Source organism: Netta rufina (genome assembly GCF_964035555.1).
Source record: "Netta rufina genome assembly, chromosome: 2".
Classification (NCBI taxonomy): Eukaryota; Metazoa; Chordata; class Aves; order Anseriformes; family Anatidae; genus Netta; species Netta rufina.
In genome coordinates, this window is record NC_140124.1 from 138,412,870 (window position 1) to 138,431,132 (window position 18,263).

Genomic DNA, 18,263 nt, shown 5'->3' on the forward strand with positions numbered 1-18,263 from the left:
CTTGTCTGCATACATGTGCTCATGGGAATTCCATCTACAGAAGTATATTGCTTTATACAAACTCCATGTTTGCTGCTTGCAAAACAAACTTATTAAAACATTTTTGGCTTTCAGGGAATTTCTTAACATTGGAATTGGCATGCGAACTGGGAATTCAGCTGACTTTAGGTTTTAATATTAAGTTATGAATTATGCTGAACTTAGAATTTGTCCTTAACGATAAAACAGACATACATTATCATACTACTTCCATAATACTACACAATCTGCTTTAATATTTGCTGCTTTCCACAATATGCTTATTACAACTTAATGGTCTGTCAAACTTTTAAAGTATTTGATTGTTTTTTACAGTGATAAAAATAAAAGAAGAACCAAAACAGTAAAGAAAACATTGGAACCTAAGTGGAACCAGACATTTATTTATTCTCCAGTTCATCGGAGAGAATTTAGAGAACGAATGTTAGAAATTACTCTTTGGGACCAAGCACGAGTTCGAGAGGAAGAAAGTGAATTTTTAGGAGAGGTATACAATTACTGTTAGTTGTTACAGGAATATATTTGTTCACACATTCAAGATACAGTGTTTTTGAATAAAATAACTAAATGTAGCAAAACAAAGATGCTTTAATTTGTTGTATTTGTTTTTATTTCATTTAGTAGTATTTGGCATATAGTATTGATACAAGATTCTTTCTGTATTTGTTCTAATAGCGGGATGCATGTAGTTTCTCAAATTCTTTGAGAACTGTTTAATAAAATCTATATTATCCATGGTTTTATTTTGCCAGAATATTGGAATGTTGCTGACTAACTTGCTACACAATACTCTAATGCTGTTAAGATTTTAATAAGGTCTTGTGAAAGATTTTGGTGTATTTGGTTATATAAAGGTACAGGAACAGCTTCATATTAAATGCAGATTTTTTTAAAATGCAGATTTTTTTTTTAAGTGCAGAAACTTTTAAAAGACAAACTCCTTAACTTATAAGACAAACTCCCTAACAGTAACAGAATAATAGAATAAAATTTATGAACACACGTATTTTAAGAAGTTGTTATACAATGCTTTCCTACTTGTAATCATTTTTTCTATTTTAGATTCTTATTGAGTTAGAGACAGCGTTACTAGATGATGAACCTCACTGGTACAAACTTCAAACACATGATGTCTCTTCATTGCCACTTCCCCATCCCTCACCATATTTGCCACGCAGACAACTCCATGGCGAGAGTCCCACACGGAGGTTACAAAGTAGGTTGTTAGTTTTATACATGGTGCATGGTTCTATTGAATTAATATGTATGTATTAATGTAAGTACGTTGAATTCTTGTAGATGGGAAGCTGACAGAATTCATGTGTTCATTTTTAGATGTTCTTATGGTCATTTAAGATTAGTGACGAGAGTCTAATGTGTTACAAATAGTAATACTGAACACTGTGCAATACATAATTTTTTTTCTTATGAGACTACCTGGTCCAGATCCTGAGCTTGAGCAAGTTATCATGGTCTTCTGCAGTATGCTGTTTTTATCTGGAAGTCCCATCTCCCCTATTACATTTATCATTTCATTTTTTAATCATAAGAGGAAGTGCAGTAACTTTCTCTTTACTTCTTAAAGATAAAATGACTTGTATATAAGATAATATGTAATTAAAGTGATACCATGGCCTAGTGTCTTGTTTTGATACTATGCTATGTGGTTATGTTCACAAATGTAATTCTCTTTTGTAGAGTTTGGTATAGTCAGGATAGTTTGTTACCAGTAAGTATGCTGAAAATAGTATACATGCAATAGATACATAAGAACAAAACAGTATATTCTGAAACTCTGTTTCTTTAATGCTTCATTATTTCTTTAACTGCTCACTACTCTCAGTCCTTTTAAGTTATCCTTCAGGGAATGAACTTTATATAGTCTCATTTGACAGTGAAAATTATTTTATTATTCCTGCAGGTAATTCTTGCAGGATTAAAACAAACAAACAAACAAACAAAAACTATTTCTAAAAATTCCTTGAGTTTTGTATGGTCGTTGTATGTGAGTGAGTGTGTATGTGTGTGTGTATATATATGTATATATTAACACACACAGACTTGCAGAAGCTTATGCCTGTGTAGGCACACAAATAAGCTTGCATGTCCTGTCTCCTCTACTAATCAATTCCTTGTATTACTAGTAGTTGGTAGTTTTTGTGTCTGTGCACTAGATGTTAAGACGGATTAAAATGCTCCATATCATAATATTCTGAGATAGATGCATTAACTGAGAGTTGAAATGGGTAACCTTCAAGCTGTAGGATTATACTTATCCACAAAAAAAGGAAAAAATGGTAGTTAACAGGTAAAGAGCTCTTTTTCAATTCACTTCTCTTCAGTATCCTCAAGGACCATTAATATTAGTAAAGTTTTTAAACTATTTTTCTTCTCTATTTTCTGCCATCTTGTAATGCTTGATTTTAGAAAGTTAAATGTTTCGTGTAAAAGTACTTTTAAAGACCAATTGGACATTTCAGTATCTGTACGTGAAATTTGTGGGAAAAAAAATGAAAAATTTTCCATCTTGCATAGAAACCCTGTTTATTAATTCCCATCCATGCAATAAATAACTGCCATGAAGAATGAATAAAATAGTAACTGTTTTATTTTGGAAATGATTTGTAATGATATTTCATTAGAGATCTGTTTAATGATACTGACACAATTAGTTTTTAGTCAGTGAGAAGTTTTTAATAGTTTCTTGTGATTAACATAACAAACTTATATGCCTTTCTGGAAATGCAGAGGGAAGGGAAGGACTTAACAAAACTTCTGGTCTGGTGAAACAGTAAGATCTGATGTAGAAATCCTGCTTTGCAGTGAAGGATTGTGCCCAGAACAGTAGTTGAACACCTTATGGTGTTCTGCAAACTTTAGCCAAAGAAGCAGTCTAAGATATTCACTGTGGTTGCTGGAGAATTCTCACATTCCTCTGATGCATTATGATATGTTCGTTCCTACTGAGATGGGGATTCCATCAGGAAGAATTTTCTCTAGTGTCCTGGGAATATATTCAATTCTTGAATCCTAGTATGTCATATTATCATTCTTAATTTAAAAAGATAATTTTACATGTACAAGTATAGAGAACAAGGTCTCTTGACAGGTAGATAGATTCAGATAATCAGAAACAGATAGATTCAAGGTCTCTTGAATCCCTCCTTTTTTGGGACTGGATCCGAACAAAAGCTTTAGACCCAGTCAGAGATCTGCAGTTGTAGCAGAATCCATATAGCAAAACATACAATTTTTGGTGAATTGATGTCTCACCTCTGAAATTTGTGTCCATTGCCTGTTGTCCAGAGAGGTGGTGGAATATCCCATTGGAGATATGCAAAACGTAATTGGACGAGGCTGTAAGCAAAGCAGTGTAAACTGGCCAGTCTTGAAACAGGTATTGCACTGGGTGACCTCTAAATAGTCTCTCCCTACTTAAACCGGGGATTGATGAAAGGTAGACAGCACTTCTTATGACTTATAACTCTTATATATTAGTAACAACATATAGAAGTCTGGTTGTTTTATTGTTTTTGGAGGTTTCAAAAGAATATTAAGCTAAACATAAGATCTCTGTGTTTCTTCTGTCTGAAGCTCTTTTCACGTCCTTCATCAATCTTGTATAAGGTGTTATCAGATTTTGCCAGTGGCACATTTTGACAGCATGCAAAACAAAAAAAAAATAAATTAAAAAAATCCAGAATGAAGACAGGGAATGTCTAGCAAGTGTGCTTGTCTTATTTAAAGCACTTTTTAGAGCACTTAATGTGCTCTTACACTGTAAGCTGATTTCAGTTTCTAGGGCTGCAAAAGCTGTCTTCAGCTTCAAGAGCAGTTCAGTCCTCCCACCTTTTGTTCAATTCTGTGGTGCTTATACATATAGAGTTAGTGAGTACAATATGAAGTACTTTAATGTAGTCCCCAAAATTTGTTATTGCGAGAAATACCAAGAGATTTGGAATTACAAGGCTGTTTGTCTTTTGTATAAATACAGATCTACACATCTAAGCTTTCTTCATTATTGTCAAGCTACTATAAATACATATATTTGAAGACAATACTTCAATGGTATTCTCTGAAGGTAGTTTGAAAGAACCACCTACACTTACCACTTTTATTCCCTTTTTAATATCACTGAATCTCAGCATTCCTGAAGACAGGCAAGTTGTCAGCCCTGAAGACTGAGCTCCCAGATTTACAGATAGCCAGGAGCACAGTGTGAACTTCCCACGGAGCCCCATATGCCATTTTTTTTAGGAACCAGCTTTCAAAGAGACACTGTCGCTTAGTTTCTACATCTGTTTATCTCTCAGGATCTCTGAGTGGGCATTATGTTGTGGTACAGAGTGATCAAAGCCAGCTGTCCGCGTTCTCTTTCCCAGTCCTGTGGCCCATACAATCCATTAACCTCCTAGTGATGAATGATCATTTCCATGCATTTTCCATATTATGAAAGAAAAGAAAATACTGAGAAATACTTAAAGAAAGCACAGAAAAAGGAAAATGCTTAGAAATTGGAATTAATATAGCAGATAGGACTTACTAGGTCTTTCAGCTAATTATATCTCAGATTTTCATAAACTGGCTGGCTTTTATCCAATGAGTATATGTTAGTTTTTTTTCTTAATAAAAGAATGAGCTTTTTCATTTGTCATGCTGGACTTCTGAACTGAACTTTTAAAATGTCTTCATTTTCTCTAACATTTGACATAATACATGCCGTACATTAAGAAGTCCAAACAGCATTATCTAGGGTCATAGGCCAACTGAAATCATTTTTATATTGCCTCTGAAAAGAGAATGTAAACAGAAAAGAAAAAAAAAAAAACACACACAAAAAGATTTAAGAATTCCATTTAGTTGGTTAGGCCACAGTATTTATTTTTCCTTCTCACGTTAGGTAAGACTCAATAAATTGCGTGGTTCTATGTTTCTACAGATAACATTGACATTTGATGTGGTTTGGACTGTTGTTGTTCTGTATTAACTCTGAATTTGTTTTAGGGGCAGATTTCATTACTTTGTTATACTTCAAGAATTTTAAGAGTTTCCCTGTCACTAGTTTCCTAAGTCAGACTTTTGCAGCTTTAAAAATAAAACTTGATGAATTATTGATCTGCAGACCACAGAGTGTGGGTGGACAATGCTTATAACAGCTAAATGCCAAAAGAAGGGAAGAAGTGTGGGAAAAAAACAAACAAACATCTTTAGGTCTGTAGTTAGACCATAGATTTGTACCTATTAATTGCTATGAGAGTGCACGATATGTTAAAAAATTGTTAATCAAATGATACTTTGTCCAGAAATAAACACCAGAAAATCAGTCAGGATCAAAATAACCAAATAAGAAAACTGTGAATTAGTTTTCTTTTAAACGGATTTGAGTTTCATTATTTTGAGATTTAAAGTCATTGACAACTCCATTCACTGAATTTCACAATTATTAATCAAGGCATATATATATATATTAAAAAAAAAAAAAAAAAAAAAAGGAGAGAAATTATAGTAGTGTGTATTCCAAACTATAGGGATAAAAAATTGAATGTAGTTATGTTCTACAAAACAAATGCGCACGTATCTTCAAAAAAGCTATATATGGCATTACTGTTCCAAATTGTATGTATTCACTCACATGCGTAAGCAAAGTATTCTGAATCGCATGGTAAGAAGTATTGTGCCGAGACTTTAACATGCTAAAAGTTATCTCATCCAACTAGAAACATGAAATCAATAGAAAGAATTCACAAAAAAAGGACCCTATTGCTTGTTCATTTTTGAAAAACAAATTTAGATAGAGATTATTGAGTTTTTTTTTATCTAAAGCTCTGTGACTGTCCCATGGAATCAAAGATGAATTGAGTGTTATAACTCATAATTCAAGTCCTTTCTTCCATTATTTAAATGTTAAAATTTTCAAGCCTTTATTGTAGAACATTTAGAGCTACATTTAGTACCAAAATCATTACAGTTTAATAATCATTAACTATGATGTATCTGAAACTTCACCCTCTGAATTCTGAGCCCCTGCATTAAAACCTCAGTATTCCAATGGAACCTAGTGACTTCCTTGGAGCTCTGTAGAGTCTCATTTTCCTGCAGAATCAGGATCTTGCTGTCTCAGCAATTTCCTTGTAATATGTTGTGAATATGGTAAGTCTCTATGATAACTTCAAATCAATGTCACTGAGTTTCACTTGAGGGAATTATAATAATGCTGTTCACTAGCAGGTAAGTGAGTTTACTTATTGGAAACATACATCAGTGACTTTTTTTTTTCAAATTATTATATGGAGCATTTTATGGTCAGTGGCACAGACCACGAATGGTGAATATATTATAAAAAATTTACCTTAGAGAGCATTAACACTTATTTTTCTCTTTCATGCTTTTTCCTTAATTTTTCTCTTTCTTTTATGGAGCACAGCCCTTGGGCATGATTTTTTTGTTTGCATGCATTGATGTTATGTTCATAGAGTATGTATATATATATATATACCTATACCAGTATTATATTAACTATACACCTATGATTTATTTATTGTATTTATTGTACATCTATGGTTTATTAAATACTTTAATAAAAAGGTATTTAACATGCTACAGGGGTGTCTGAAAAGGCCTTAAACTATCAAAATATGTTCTTTTTTTCCTAATTACAAATAGAACCTTACTTGAGGAATTCTCTGATCTTTGAAAAATTAAAAACAAACTTTATTAAATTATAATTAAACTACAAAAATATTTGAAATCCTGTCAACACTCTGAAGCAATTTAAGAGAATTTAAATATTGCTTATTATTCCGTTGCTCTTGTTTCTTAACAGAATCATGTTATTAAACCACTCTTTTGTCATGTAATGACAGAAAAGCCATGTTCTCCGATGAAATAACTCAGTGGATAGGATAAAGTAACCTTGCTTAGCAGTGGATAAATAGTCAGGTGACCTTTAAAAAGATTCTATAAGATAGAGGTCCATACAGTAGCTTCCTTTTCTGGCTGAAGTTAGTAGTTAGTAGTTGTTGTTGTTATTATTATTATTAATAATAATAGTAATTGTTAAAGCGTAATTAAGTATCATACATAATGGTGCTGATGAAGTCTTCAAATGAGTTGAATATTGTTCTAACTTTTGCCTTTCTGTGTTGTAACTATATGGAAACAAACATGGCTTCTCTAGTCCTTGCTTTAGGAGGACTCAGTATAATCTCAGTATTTTTATATTCTTGTGCTCTTCAAGAAGCTCTAAACTTTTATAGATCTTTCCAGAAGTTTAATTCAGAAAGTCCATCATTTTTTGTTATGTAAATAATTCTGGACTGTGTTAATAGGTTTATTTATTTTTTTTTTTGGCTTTGGTGACTTTTTAATGTTACTGGAGCAAACTTCCCCCATACTTAACTTTTCATAATTTTGTAGCCAAAGATGAGTCAGTTTTTCATGAAATTAAGAACTGGTACAGATTTGTACCAATAAGTGTAAATATTACAGAAGTTATCCACTAAAGCTCACATTTTAAAGTTTGCAAATGATGCTGAAAAAAATCCTTAGTATTTTATTTGAAATTATGTAGCCTAGTGCAGTTCTGGAGCTGGATGACAGAAAATAATTATATTTATCAAGAGACACAATTAGAAGTTAAAAAGAGTTAAAAATTTCAGATAGTATATGATTTAGCGATGCTGTCTACGTATTAAAATAGTATATAACTGGAAGTCAGAAAAACTATGACTTGCCAGAAGGGACCTAGTCATTCAGTGAATTCCTGACAGCACCAGTTGGCAAGAAATGGGTATTTTCATTTTTCCAGGAACACTGTCATATCTTGTCATCCGAGGTGCATCTCATGGACTGTCACACTTATTTAAATGGCGTCTGTGAGCATTGTGATAGCGAGTTAGGATTTGTAAACTGCTGTTCACTTAAAAGTAAAAACATCCATAATGTCTTGCTAATGTCGGGAGAGCATTCATATTATTCAGACATCCTGCTTCCTCCTGTTACCTTATGAAAGTCCTATTTACAAAGTCTACAAATGCAAAGCAGTATTACACATTTCCATTAATGTATGTTTCTTTGCATACTGCTGTATTACTGAGTTTAGAAAAAACTGATATGGTCATTTGGAAAGCTAAAATACTTAAAACAGGCAGATTCAAGGAATGCAAACAATTATCCAGATCTTGAAGGTATTTAATCATTGTGCTCACATCAGGAGTCTTAAATTCACTGGTAACAAAGACATGTAGATAAGCTATTCATGTATGTACATATTTGCCAAATCAGGTCCATTGACTAGCTGGAGACAGAAGATTGACTTAAACATTACCACAGACTCTGTTAAGTTTAAAGTTAGATTCATAGCTACATCTCAGGAAAGTTCTGCGAATAACTTCCTGCTGAGGTGCCAACAGCAGCATACTGTAATTTTAAAGGTAGCAACTCATATTGTATGTCTACTTGAATATACATTTTGCCCTTAAAAAGTTAAACACTTGATTATAGTAAATGGGCAGCTGCACTTCAGAATCAGAAAGGACTAGGTGTAAGTACAGAGTATAAATGTTGATTCAGAAGAGGGTGGCATTTTTGTGGTTTAATTTCTCATAGCTGATTGAGTTTTTTCTCTTGAAATGTGGCATACAATATCAAATTCTTCAGTCTGCTTCTGCAAATGCAATGAAGTTTAAGGTTCTGACCATCCCTGTTACATGTAGTAGTGATTCACGTATTTTTCCCTGACACTACTTCATTTCAATATTTGTTTTCCAGATAAAGGCTTATATTCATATAATTCAGGTAAACTCTCAGCATGCCAGAAATGCTTATTGCTCCCATTATACATGCAGAATTTAATTTGATAATTTATTGGTGTGCTTTTGCTACCTATTGTGCAGATGCTAAATTGCTTATATGTTCCTTGGCTCTCCATGTCTGCTTTTCAGCCATAGGTCCTTTGTTGGCTTTGTTTCTTTATTCTGAACGTCTCAGCACTGGTATTGGAGCAGTGTTGTAACACTCCAGTTGCTTTGTCTGCCTTTAATTTAGGTAGAGCTTTGGTAGGTAAACTGTAGCAAGCTTTATTAACTATAGTAGGAAAATGCTATTTTGCTTAAGCTATGTTGATAAGAACACTGTTGTATTACAGCCGTTTGAGAACTAGTGTAAGTATTTTCAGAATACAAACAAGGGGTAAGTGAAGTACTACCAAAAGCAGTATTTGTACTGGTACGTGCATCTACAGTTTAATATTGCTTTAAATCCCCAGTTACAGTTCCAGTTGCTATATCTGAGAAGTTTCCCTTAATTAAACATAAATAAATTCATAGTGTAAAGTTTTTACAAGCTTAAATTTTGTAACACATTTCATGTGGGACTTTTTTCAGTTTCTACAATTTTAATTATGGGAATCTCATTGAGAATTGGTTCATCTAATTATATTTCATTAAGTTAGAGATTAAACACACATTGTTGAGAAAATAGAGCAAAAATTGTGGTAGAGAGAGGAAAAAAGAAAAAAACAGGATGCTTTGTGAGATTGGCACTAATAAAACCTAGTTTCCATTACATCTACCCTTAGTCTCCCACATTTCTTCTAGTCTATACGGTATGTTCCCATGGGAATAGATCATGTTTGCTAGCGTGGATTCACCACTTGTACACTTGGGTTCACCACAAGTTTTACCTTGATTTTGTTTCTTTTCCATTCATAGGTTCTTATTTGTATCACACTCCTCCTTCCAGCAACCATTTTCATAGATCTGTAGGAACTTAATTAAATTTATACCTTTCTGACAACTCAGCTGAAATTGGTCGAAAACTTAAAAAGCCACTATAATATAGAGGAAGATGAAGTGACAGATTGACATGCAGACAGCAGGACTGCATGACAAATTAGTTCACACTAAGAACCTTCAGGCACAAACTAGGTGAATATGAGAGAAGAAATACTTAAGACAGCCATTGTGAGACTGATTTTGGAGTTGCTTATGTGTCAGCTTTGAACATAGAAAAAAGAGTGGCAACACTAAGTTACTTTAAGTGATTGTGAAGGCCTTCTGTAAGCTTCAGGGAAGGAGGTCGTATAAGCATGCTTCAATACCCTTTGCTCCCCCAAGGAGTTCATCAAACCTCGTTGAAGGTTCCTGCATAGGCAGGATCCCTATCTCAAGAGCTCAGTCTCTTTTTCCCCCCCTTTTTTTTCCCACAAGATAAACTGAATTCCTGAACCATAGTATTTTTCCTTCTGTATTTAAGCTGACTCACCTTAATCTTATTTCTCATTCCACTCCTTATCTTGAGTCAGTTCTATATTGGTCAGTCAGGTAGACTTTATTAGAGTTTGCTGCCCTTCTTTTTTTGAGGTTTACATCAGAAATATCAGTGGAAAATATACAAAGTACAGACATGCTATCTTGCTTATTAATATCCTGTATATTAATAACTGGGCACAGTTCTATTCCATCATCAGGTGTCATGTAGAAGTCAGGAGATCTTCTGGAATGCTCCACAGATTTAGGTTACCTTGCAAGAAATTATTTGTGCTTTCATTCACAATTTGGAAAAGTTCCGGTTATTGAGGATGTGGCTGTGAAGAGATATGTGATTCTGTCAGAGTAAAGAAGATTCTCTAAAATGTTTGCTGTATGGCCACCAAGACTGCAGCCTGTGAAAAGTTAACCAAAAATTAAGTATTTGATTCATAAAATGGAATAAAACGCTGCACTTCTTTCTTCACATTATTGCTAGCGATAAAGATGAAAAATGGAAAGAAACTAGCATATTTAAATGCTGCATCTTGTGATGTGCTGTGGTGCTGGGTGGGATGGTAGCTTGTACAGCAATGGTAAGCACAGGAGGCAGGAGAATGCTGAGGGTTATCAACTTCTGATGGAGAGGTTCTCCACTATCCCCAGGATAAGATCTGTCCCTGGAAAACATGCTTTTTTTTTTTTTTTTTTTTTTTTTTTTTTAACAGTTTAAGACAGTTAAACCAAAAACTGCTGAAGTCAATGAGAATATTTCTTTTGATTTCACCAGAGTTGGGGTTATACTGAATTAAAGCGTTTTTTGCATGGTTTACTAGGTAATTGTACAGCAAGGCATCTAGTTTGCTTTGAGTTTGTGACTGTAATAACCATTAATCTTGGTAGAAAGCATTCAAAAATCAATATTTACAGACTGTTACCACCCAGTTATCACACAAATTGTAATAATATCCCTAAGAATATTTCATTAATAAGCTATATTCCTGTACAATGGCAGTGAGACTGAATTATTGTCATTCCTCATGTTTAAAATCAGTCATAGTTAATTATATACAAAGCATTGGCATCAGTGCATTTATATGATACACCCAGTGCCCCAGGTGTTACATGCTCAAACTCTTTACAGAATTTTGAATTTGTTAGAAAAGATTTCATCTTCTTGTGTTTGAAATATATAACATATTTCATAACATATTGGTTAAACACTTTCAGACATACATTAAAAATACTAAACAACAGTTTCATTGGCAATATTCTTTTGGAATAATCTGTTGGTGAGAAGCTTCTTCATCACATTTCCCAGAAAAACTATGAATTGTGCTTTCTCTGCTTTGTGGACAGTAGTTCCAATTAGTTAGGTAATGAAGTGGTATTTTCAAAAGACGTGGTTAAGGAGGTACAGAAGCCTACCTCTTCAAATTTACATTGTCAATAGGTTAAAAAGAAAATTACCAGCTAGAATAGATAGCAGATGAAATTACTCTTGCAAAATTTATGAGAAATCTTAAACTAAGCTGCCATCAATTATACTGGTATTTCGGATACTCAATTCAATAAAGGATTTTGACCTGTGGACCTTCTAATCTGTTCAATTTCTGAAGTTAATGGAAGACATTTCAAATAAATTTAATCTTATTACTTTACAGAAGTTACATATTCCAGGCAGAACTTCTTGACATTACATATTTAATAAACATGCTTTCCTTCCTCCATCCTTCCTGAAAACATTGATTTTCAAAGACAAAACCAAGTAATGAATCTCAATTTAAATTGCATTTGACTTCTTAACCAGCATTTAAAATCACATTTAAAGTAAATGAAACATTACTTTAGCATGATTATTTTTCAGTTATTTTAAGTCTTTTAGTAGTTAGTCTTGGCTTAAGGTATTCTCAGTTTGAGGAGGTAGAACAGATAATCCGACCTGAACAAGCTTCCTGTCTTCTCTTACACAGAGAAAAAGGTTTTGTATTTAAGGGATGTCAGCTGTTACGAGAGACTCTCCTCTTTGTGGGAGTAAAGGCAAATGTGGAAAGGAAGCCCTGAAACCTGGTTCTTCCATTGAATGTACTCTTTCTCTATGTCTTTTCTTAGGGTAGGTTTCTTGATCCTGGCCCATTCATTTTCCTTGTGCCCCATCTTTTCCCTGGGGTGAAGAGAGAGGTCTGTACATAAAAAGAGAAAAGAGTCTCTAGGTCATAGAAGATGTTTTGGAGTTCTGCTATTGGGAGATTCTGGAAAAGGTGGATGGTGCATTGAGGGAATAGAGAAAGAGAACCCCCTGTCTTTTACACCTGTGGTCCTTCGAAGCTTTTCTCTTTCTACAGGATCTGTCCTGTGACTACTACAGGATACAATTTTAGCTCTGCAACTGGGAAGTCTTCAGCCCACTGTCACAACAGTTGGCTATTTTCATCCTCAGAGATGCAAATCTTTTCTCCAGAATATGGAACATAAAACTCTAAAAATACATTAAATCGGATGTATTTAGCTGTAAATATAAACACAAATAAAATCAATCTCAGTCGTAATTAATTAGATTCATTCATAAGGATGAATTAGATGATGAGTGAATGACACTCATTCAAATCATAGTTGATTCAACCCTTTTATGTCTTTCTTAATACAGAGCTTTTCAAACATCCGTGTGATGAACAGCAGGCTGTTCAGTTGCCTTCATCTCCCCATTCCCCAGTCCTCGCTCTCCAGCAGAGGCTGAGTGATGCTGTTGGCATCTCCATGCAGCAGCACAGTCCCATGTCCAGATCAGAACCAGGGCTACCAGAGAGGCCAGAATCGTACTGCTCTGCTCCCCCTTTGGGGGCTTCTTCCTCAGTCCCCAGCCAAATCCTGGCCAGATTAGTGTGGCTCTTTTGCTCCCTGTTTGGTCACAAATATCATCTGTTTTATCTAATGGTCTGAATTCCTGGCTAAGGAAAATGGAGACTGATGGCCATAATCTTTCTTCCTCACTGGCGTGTATATCATCACCACAGCAGTAGAAGACTCTGCTGAGAAGAGCAGCAGGAACAGCATCACAAGCAGAGTGGATGCTCTGTCTTTGGAATGCAAGAGAGATTTTCATTGGGCCTCTGTAGTACTATAATTAAAAAAACACATCAGATTGAATATTGTCCTAGTCAGACTTAATTGCTTTTTAGAAACTTTCCTGATTAGCAGAAAGTCCATTAGGATGATGAAGACTTCTCCTTCACTCCTGCTCTTCGAGGTTTTCTCGAGTGCTAATTGCAATCATTTGCTTGTTATTTCTTCTTTTAAAAAATAATTTATTATTTCTTGGATTTAAAGACACCTTGCTTTCTCTCTAGTGTAGCATAGCTATTTCAAAACACTTAGAATAAATTGAATTAATATCATACCATGTAAGAATTGCAGGACGTGAAACCAACACGACTTGCATTGTATTGATTTTTATTTTCCATTTGTGAGAAAAAAGCCAACAACCTGTGTTGCAGTTAAATAACGATAATTTACGTTGCTCTATTGTAATTGCATAATGTAATGGCAAGCAAGGTTGTGTTTTATAGGAATTAAAAAACACATATCACACCATTTTCTGATTGAATAGTGTTTAACAGAGCAAGTTTTATCCAAAAAAGAAATAGTCTGCCATCTACTTTATAAATTCATATAGGGTATCTTGATTGCTACAGTCAATTCTGACTTTTTATAAAAGGTGCAGAATAACTAGAAAAGACACAAAGGCAGCAGTAGCAATCAGAAATATGGAATGGTTTGCATATGCAAAGAAATTAAACAGCAGTATTGCAGCCCCCCCAAAAAGAGAGGACCGTGGGAGAAGACAGAACGCTGATTCATGTTCCTCAGAAAACAAAAGCTCGGAGGGCATTGTCAGAAGTGGTGCAACAGAGATGAAGCAGAGGGGAGCTACTTCACACAGCGTGCAGCTAAACTGCAGGACTTGCTGACATCGCATGTTAGAGAGGCCAAGAGGATGGCTGAGGAGAAGTCACAGTTGCCAGGACTCCTTCTTGCTAAAAGCTAGAAGGGTGCAGCAGGGAAAACTTCCATACACATCGCATCAGCATGCTCTTTATGCTAAAAAAAGGACCTTCCACTGCTCCTTGTGGGTAGATGTTAGACAGTCTGATATACAACAGCAGTCCATATGGTTCAGATAATTTCTCACATAATACTTCTTTCCATTGAAGAGTGTTTTAATTCTGTCAAAACCCCATTTTACACGTTCTCCCACTTTTGTGCTTGGAGGGGAAGCTGGGGATCGTTCTGTGCCAGTCACCGATGTAGGACATTAATCCTGCTTTGCCCTGGGTTCCTTTAGGTTTGCTTCCAGTTTTTACTTGTATTTTTCCATGTGTTTTTCAGAATAAATCATCCTATGGCAGGAATAAAAATCTTGCACATAATAGAAGGTTTTGCAACAATTAGATTAAAACTCCTACCTACTAGTTGCTTATTTTAGATGGCCAGACAATTAGAACAGACACACCATCTTGCTGAAGAACAGGGATTTTCACATCTAAAACAAGTGAATGAGTGATTATCATTCACATGTTGACATGCCAGCACTTCATCCTGATGTCAGCAATCAAATGTTTTTTCAAAGATGCCACAGAAGACAGAAGAAAAATAAAGCTAATCAAACACATATATTTGTTCTACCCAACCTACGTTTTAGTTCTCATTGTAGATGTGGAATCTTCTTTTGCCAACTGTCCTCCAGCTATTTTGACAGGTGCACTCCTAGATAGCCTTTAACAGCTTGCTTCCTCTAACATGTCACAGAGAGATTTTGTTTTTCAGTACACACTTTACGTGTGAAACTGCCTGGTCTCCTGATATAGCTTACTAATACCCTAAAGATAATATTGCATCAGTGTAGTATGATGGTTATCATTAATTTTTCTGAATATTTTGTTTGAATACCAAGCACTTTGGGAAAGAGGATGATGCCATATATTTGGTATATGAAAACTTGGAAGATGAACAGTGTGGTATCTGTTTTTTATATGGAATTAATAGATGTGCATATGATGTTTACAAGCATTTCATAAAAGAAATGTTGCAGAGTTGTATTTCATCATTACTTCATGTATTATATCAAAATTGAGATAAAAATATTTGGAAAACTAATATATTTACAATAATATAACATTAATAACTTCATTTACATGTTTATATTAATGCTTCATTCTCTAGTGATAAATCCTTATATTCATATAATTAGCTGAGGATAGTTCTGATTTACAGGAAGATAACTAATACATTTTTTGTTGTTGTTTTGGCAGGGTCCAAAAGAATCAGTGACAGTGAAGTCTCTGATTACGACTGTGATGATGGAATTGGTGTTGTTTCAGGTATCGCTTTCTAAATTATTCTTCTGAGTTCAGTAGAAATCTTTCTTATTTATAATTCATTGTTGTGAATTTTATAATGATTTTTGGTGAAAAATAAATAGAACCTTAGCGCACATTTTTCTAACAGATAAGTATTAAGACTAATGCAAGTTTAACCACAAAAATGGCCAACAGAGGGGAAAATCAATGTGTAAATTTCCCTGTTGCTTTTATAAAATTATAAAAATAGCATTGAAGTGTTTTATATTAAAAGGTAGGAAATATGTATTTGACCTTTTGACAAACATTGGGGTTTTATGTATCCTTGAAAAATTAATGGTGAAATAACAGCAATACGAGAGGTCTGAAACCTAGACACATCAGGCAGGCAGAAAGATGTTCTAACAGATAATCTGATTTTATTAAGAAGTATTGAAATTGTGAATCTGATTTGTATTTGAGATAAAAGTTGTCATGTGAAAGATTTAATATTTCTCCTCTTTTAAGAGAAAACATTTTACTGTTGTCATAGCCAAAACCAATAAAATCAGGGAAACATATCCTTTTCCAGACTGTAACAAAACACGTTTAGGATAGAGCAGTATGTGCTGCCTGGCCTGTCCAGCAGCTGTAGGGCCTCTGTCAGCTGGTCAGTCAGACTGTGTTCCTGCCATATAGCCACCTGACAGCATGCGTGCAGCTTTTATGGCAGATACAGCATGCTGCTGGTGGGCTAAGGAAGGGCATACAGGAAATGTGAGTCAAAGGGACTGTACTACAGATTGGTTTGGAGCTAGAGAAAGAAAAAGGAGGTAGATGAGGCAGTCGTGGGTATTACGGGATGGCGTGTTGTCAAGTATTCATAAATCCAAACCTTTAATGAGCTGCCAATTACCTGAGTTTGCACAGTCTTAAACAAAAGCTGTTACCAGTGTGAGCTCAGTGCTGTCTAGGTAGCCTGTATTTCCACTATTTTCCACTTTTCACAGTTAAATCTCTTAGGTTTTGCTTAATTTTTGATGGTATGTCCTTGCCATGGTTCTTGTGTTTTCTGGGAAGGAGGGATAACAGTTTGTTTTATTAAGCAGCATGCAAATTTCATCAACCACCTCTTTTTTAACTAGCATGATATCACGCACACTTTGTAGTAGAAGGGTCAAGACAAGAAGGAATGTTGTGGATTGGACCAGTAGATTTTCTATCTTCCTTAAACCATGTCTTCAAACAGCAATAGGCCAGTTTCCAGATTATTGCCTTAACTGGAAAGGTATTTAGGAAAACCTACGGCATTTTTACATTCCCACTGCCTGTTTGGTTTACTGCAGTCAGAAGATGGGAAGGATATGTAGCCAGAGTGGCAGAAAATTGTGGAACCTAAATGGCAGGGAGTCTCAGAAGTCTTTTTCTTTTTACCCTACTTTCAGTCTAATGTTGGTTAGATTTCTCTATGTGCTCAGTAGTCAATAAGGCTTTTGGATTGCCTGTCCTCCCACAAGGAAACACTTTCATATTCTGGGTGGTCAGTTGATTTGGAAATTTAGCTACCAAACTTTGGAGTTTGATTAAAAAGGGGGGAAAAGAGGATTTATTTAGTCTAGAGTTCCCAGTATGGAGCCATTTTGAAATTCAAATCTCTGTATTATCCAGGAGGAAAAGTACATGTTTTTGCAGAAATGTATCAGGTGCCTGAACATCCCCAGGAATCCTGTGAAACACCCGGTTTTCAAATTATGTGATTTTGTTTTTCTTTGTTTTGTTTTGCTTCCTACAACATTTAAAACGCATTAAGCCTTTTAATTTTTTCATAAATTCTTTTTTGGAAGATGGCTTTTAAATAAAGCTTTCTAATGCAGATTAGTGTGCAGTGTGTTGAATGGTCATGCATCCTCTAATAATACTGAAATCTTTATTTTTTCCTGGCAGTATTATCAATTCTCTTTCCAAAACCCTGCTTAAAGAATTAATTTCTTTTTCTGTTTCCAATATCTGATTTTGTATTGTTCATGTAAAGACTGCTAAAGTGGTCATTAAAATCTCTATGTTAGCTAGCCTTTGATATGAAATAGTTTAACTCTTGTTTTGACAACTCCTTGGAAAATTACATCTTTACAATTTTGCGAATGAGTCTGCTTTTCTTACCTGTGTTTAATGTACATTTAGTTCCTTTAAGATCTCTTAGCTTTTATATTTCTGCTGACAATTCTACACCTTACTTGCATTTTAATTCAAACTCGCTGTGTGGGTGGAAAAGTTTGATGTTCTTTTGGTTTTGAAATATTTATTTATTGCCTTTCTTCTTTGTGCTGCTGTCACTATGTTTACAAGTCTTTTGATTTATCCTTGTTTTGTCTTACCTTCCACATCCTTCTCTCATTTAAGGTTCTTTACTTTGCAGACTCATCACAATCTTGATTTAAATATATGCCTTCTTTGCATGAAATGCAATACTTCATCCATTTGTCTCTCTTTGTTCTCTTTCTTTCTTACGTACCCCAGTTTTTTTCATTTTGTATTTTCAGATTTTATTTAACATGACACCTCACTTTGCTCTTTTCCCTTTGCTGTATAAATACTGTATCATGTCAAATGTGTTTGCTAACGTATGTCAGGTACTCTCAGT

General features: G+C 34.6%; 1 protein-coding gene across 19 annotated transcripts in view; it reads left to right on the forward strand.

The window, feature by feature from the left end:
- Positions 1 to 18,263, forward strand: part of RIMS2 (regulating synaptic membrane exocytosis 2) — a gene marked incomplete at both ends in the record, with an annotated part of 453,369 nt that overhangs the window by 262,980 nt on the left and 172,126 nt on the right. For 16 of the 19 annotated variants that reach the window (XM_084282091.1, XM_084282093.1, XM_084282094.1 and 13 more), the window contains 3 exons: positions 355 to 526; positions 1,102 to 1,255; positions 15,596 to 15,664. In XM_084282091.1, coding sequence (XP_084138217.1) covers positions 355 to 526; positions 1,102 to 1,255; positions 15,596 to 15,664 — 395 coding nt within the window. Of the gene's footprint in view, positions 1 to 354; positions 527 to 1,101; positions 1,256 to 8,808; positions 8,836 to 15,595; positions 15,665 to 18,263 lie in introns of all 19 variants that reach the window. The other 3 variants (XM_084282078.1, XM_084282089.1, XM_084282090.1) reach the window with 1 other exon arrangement.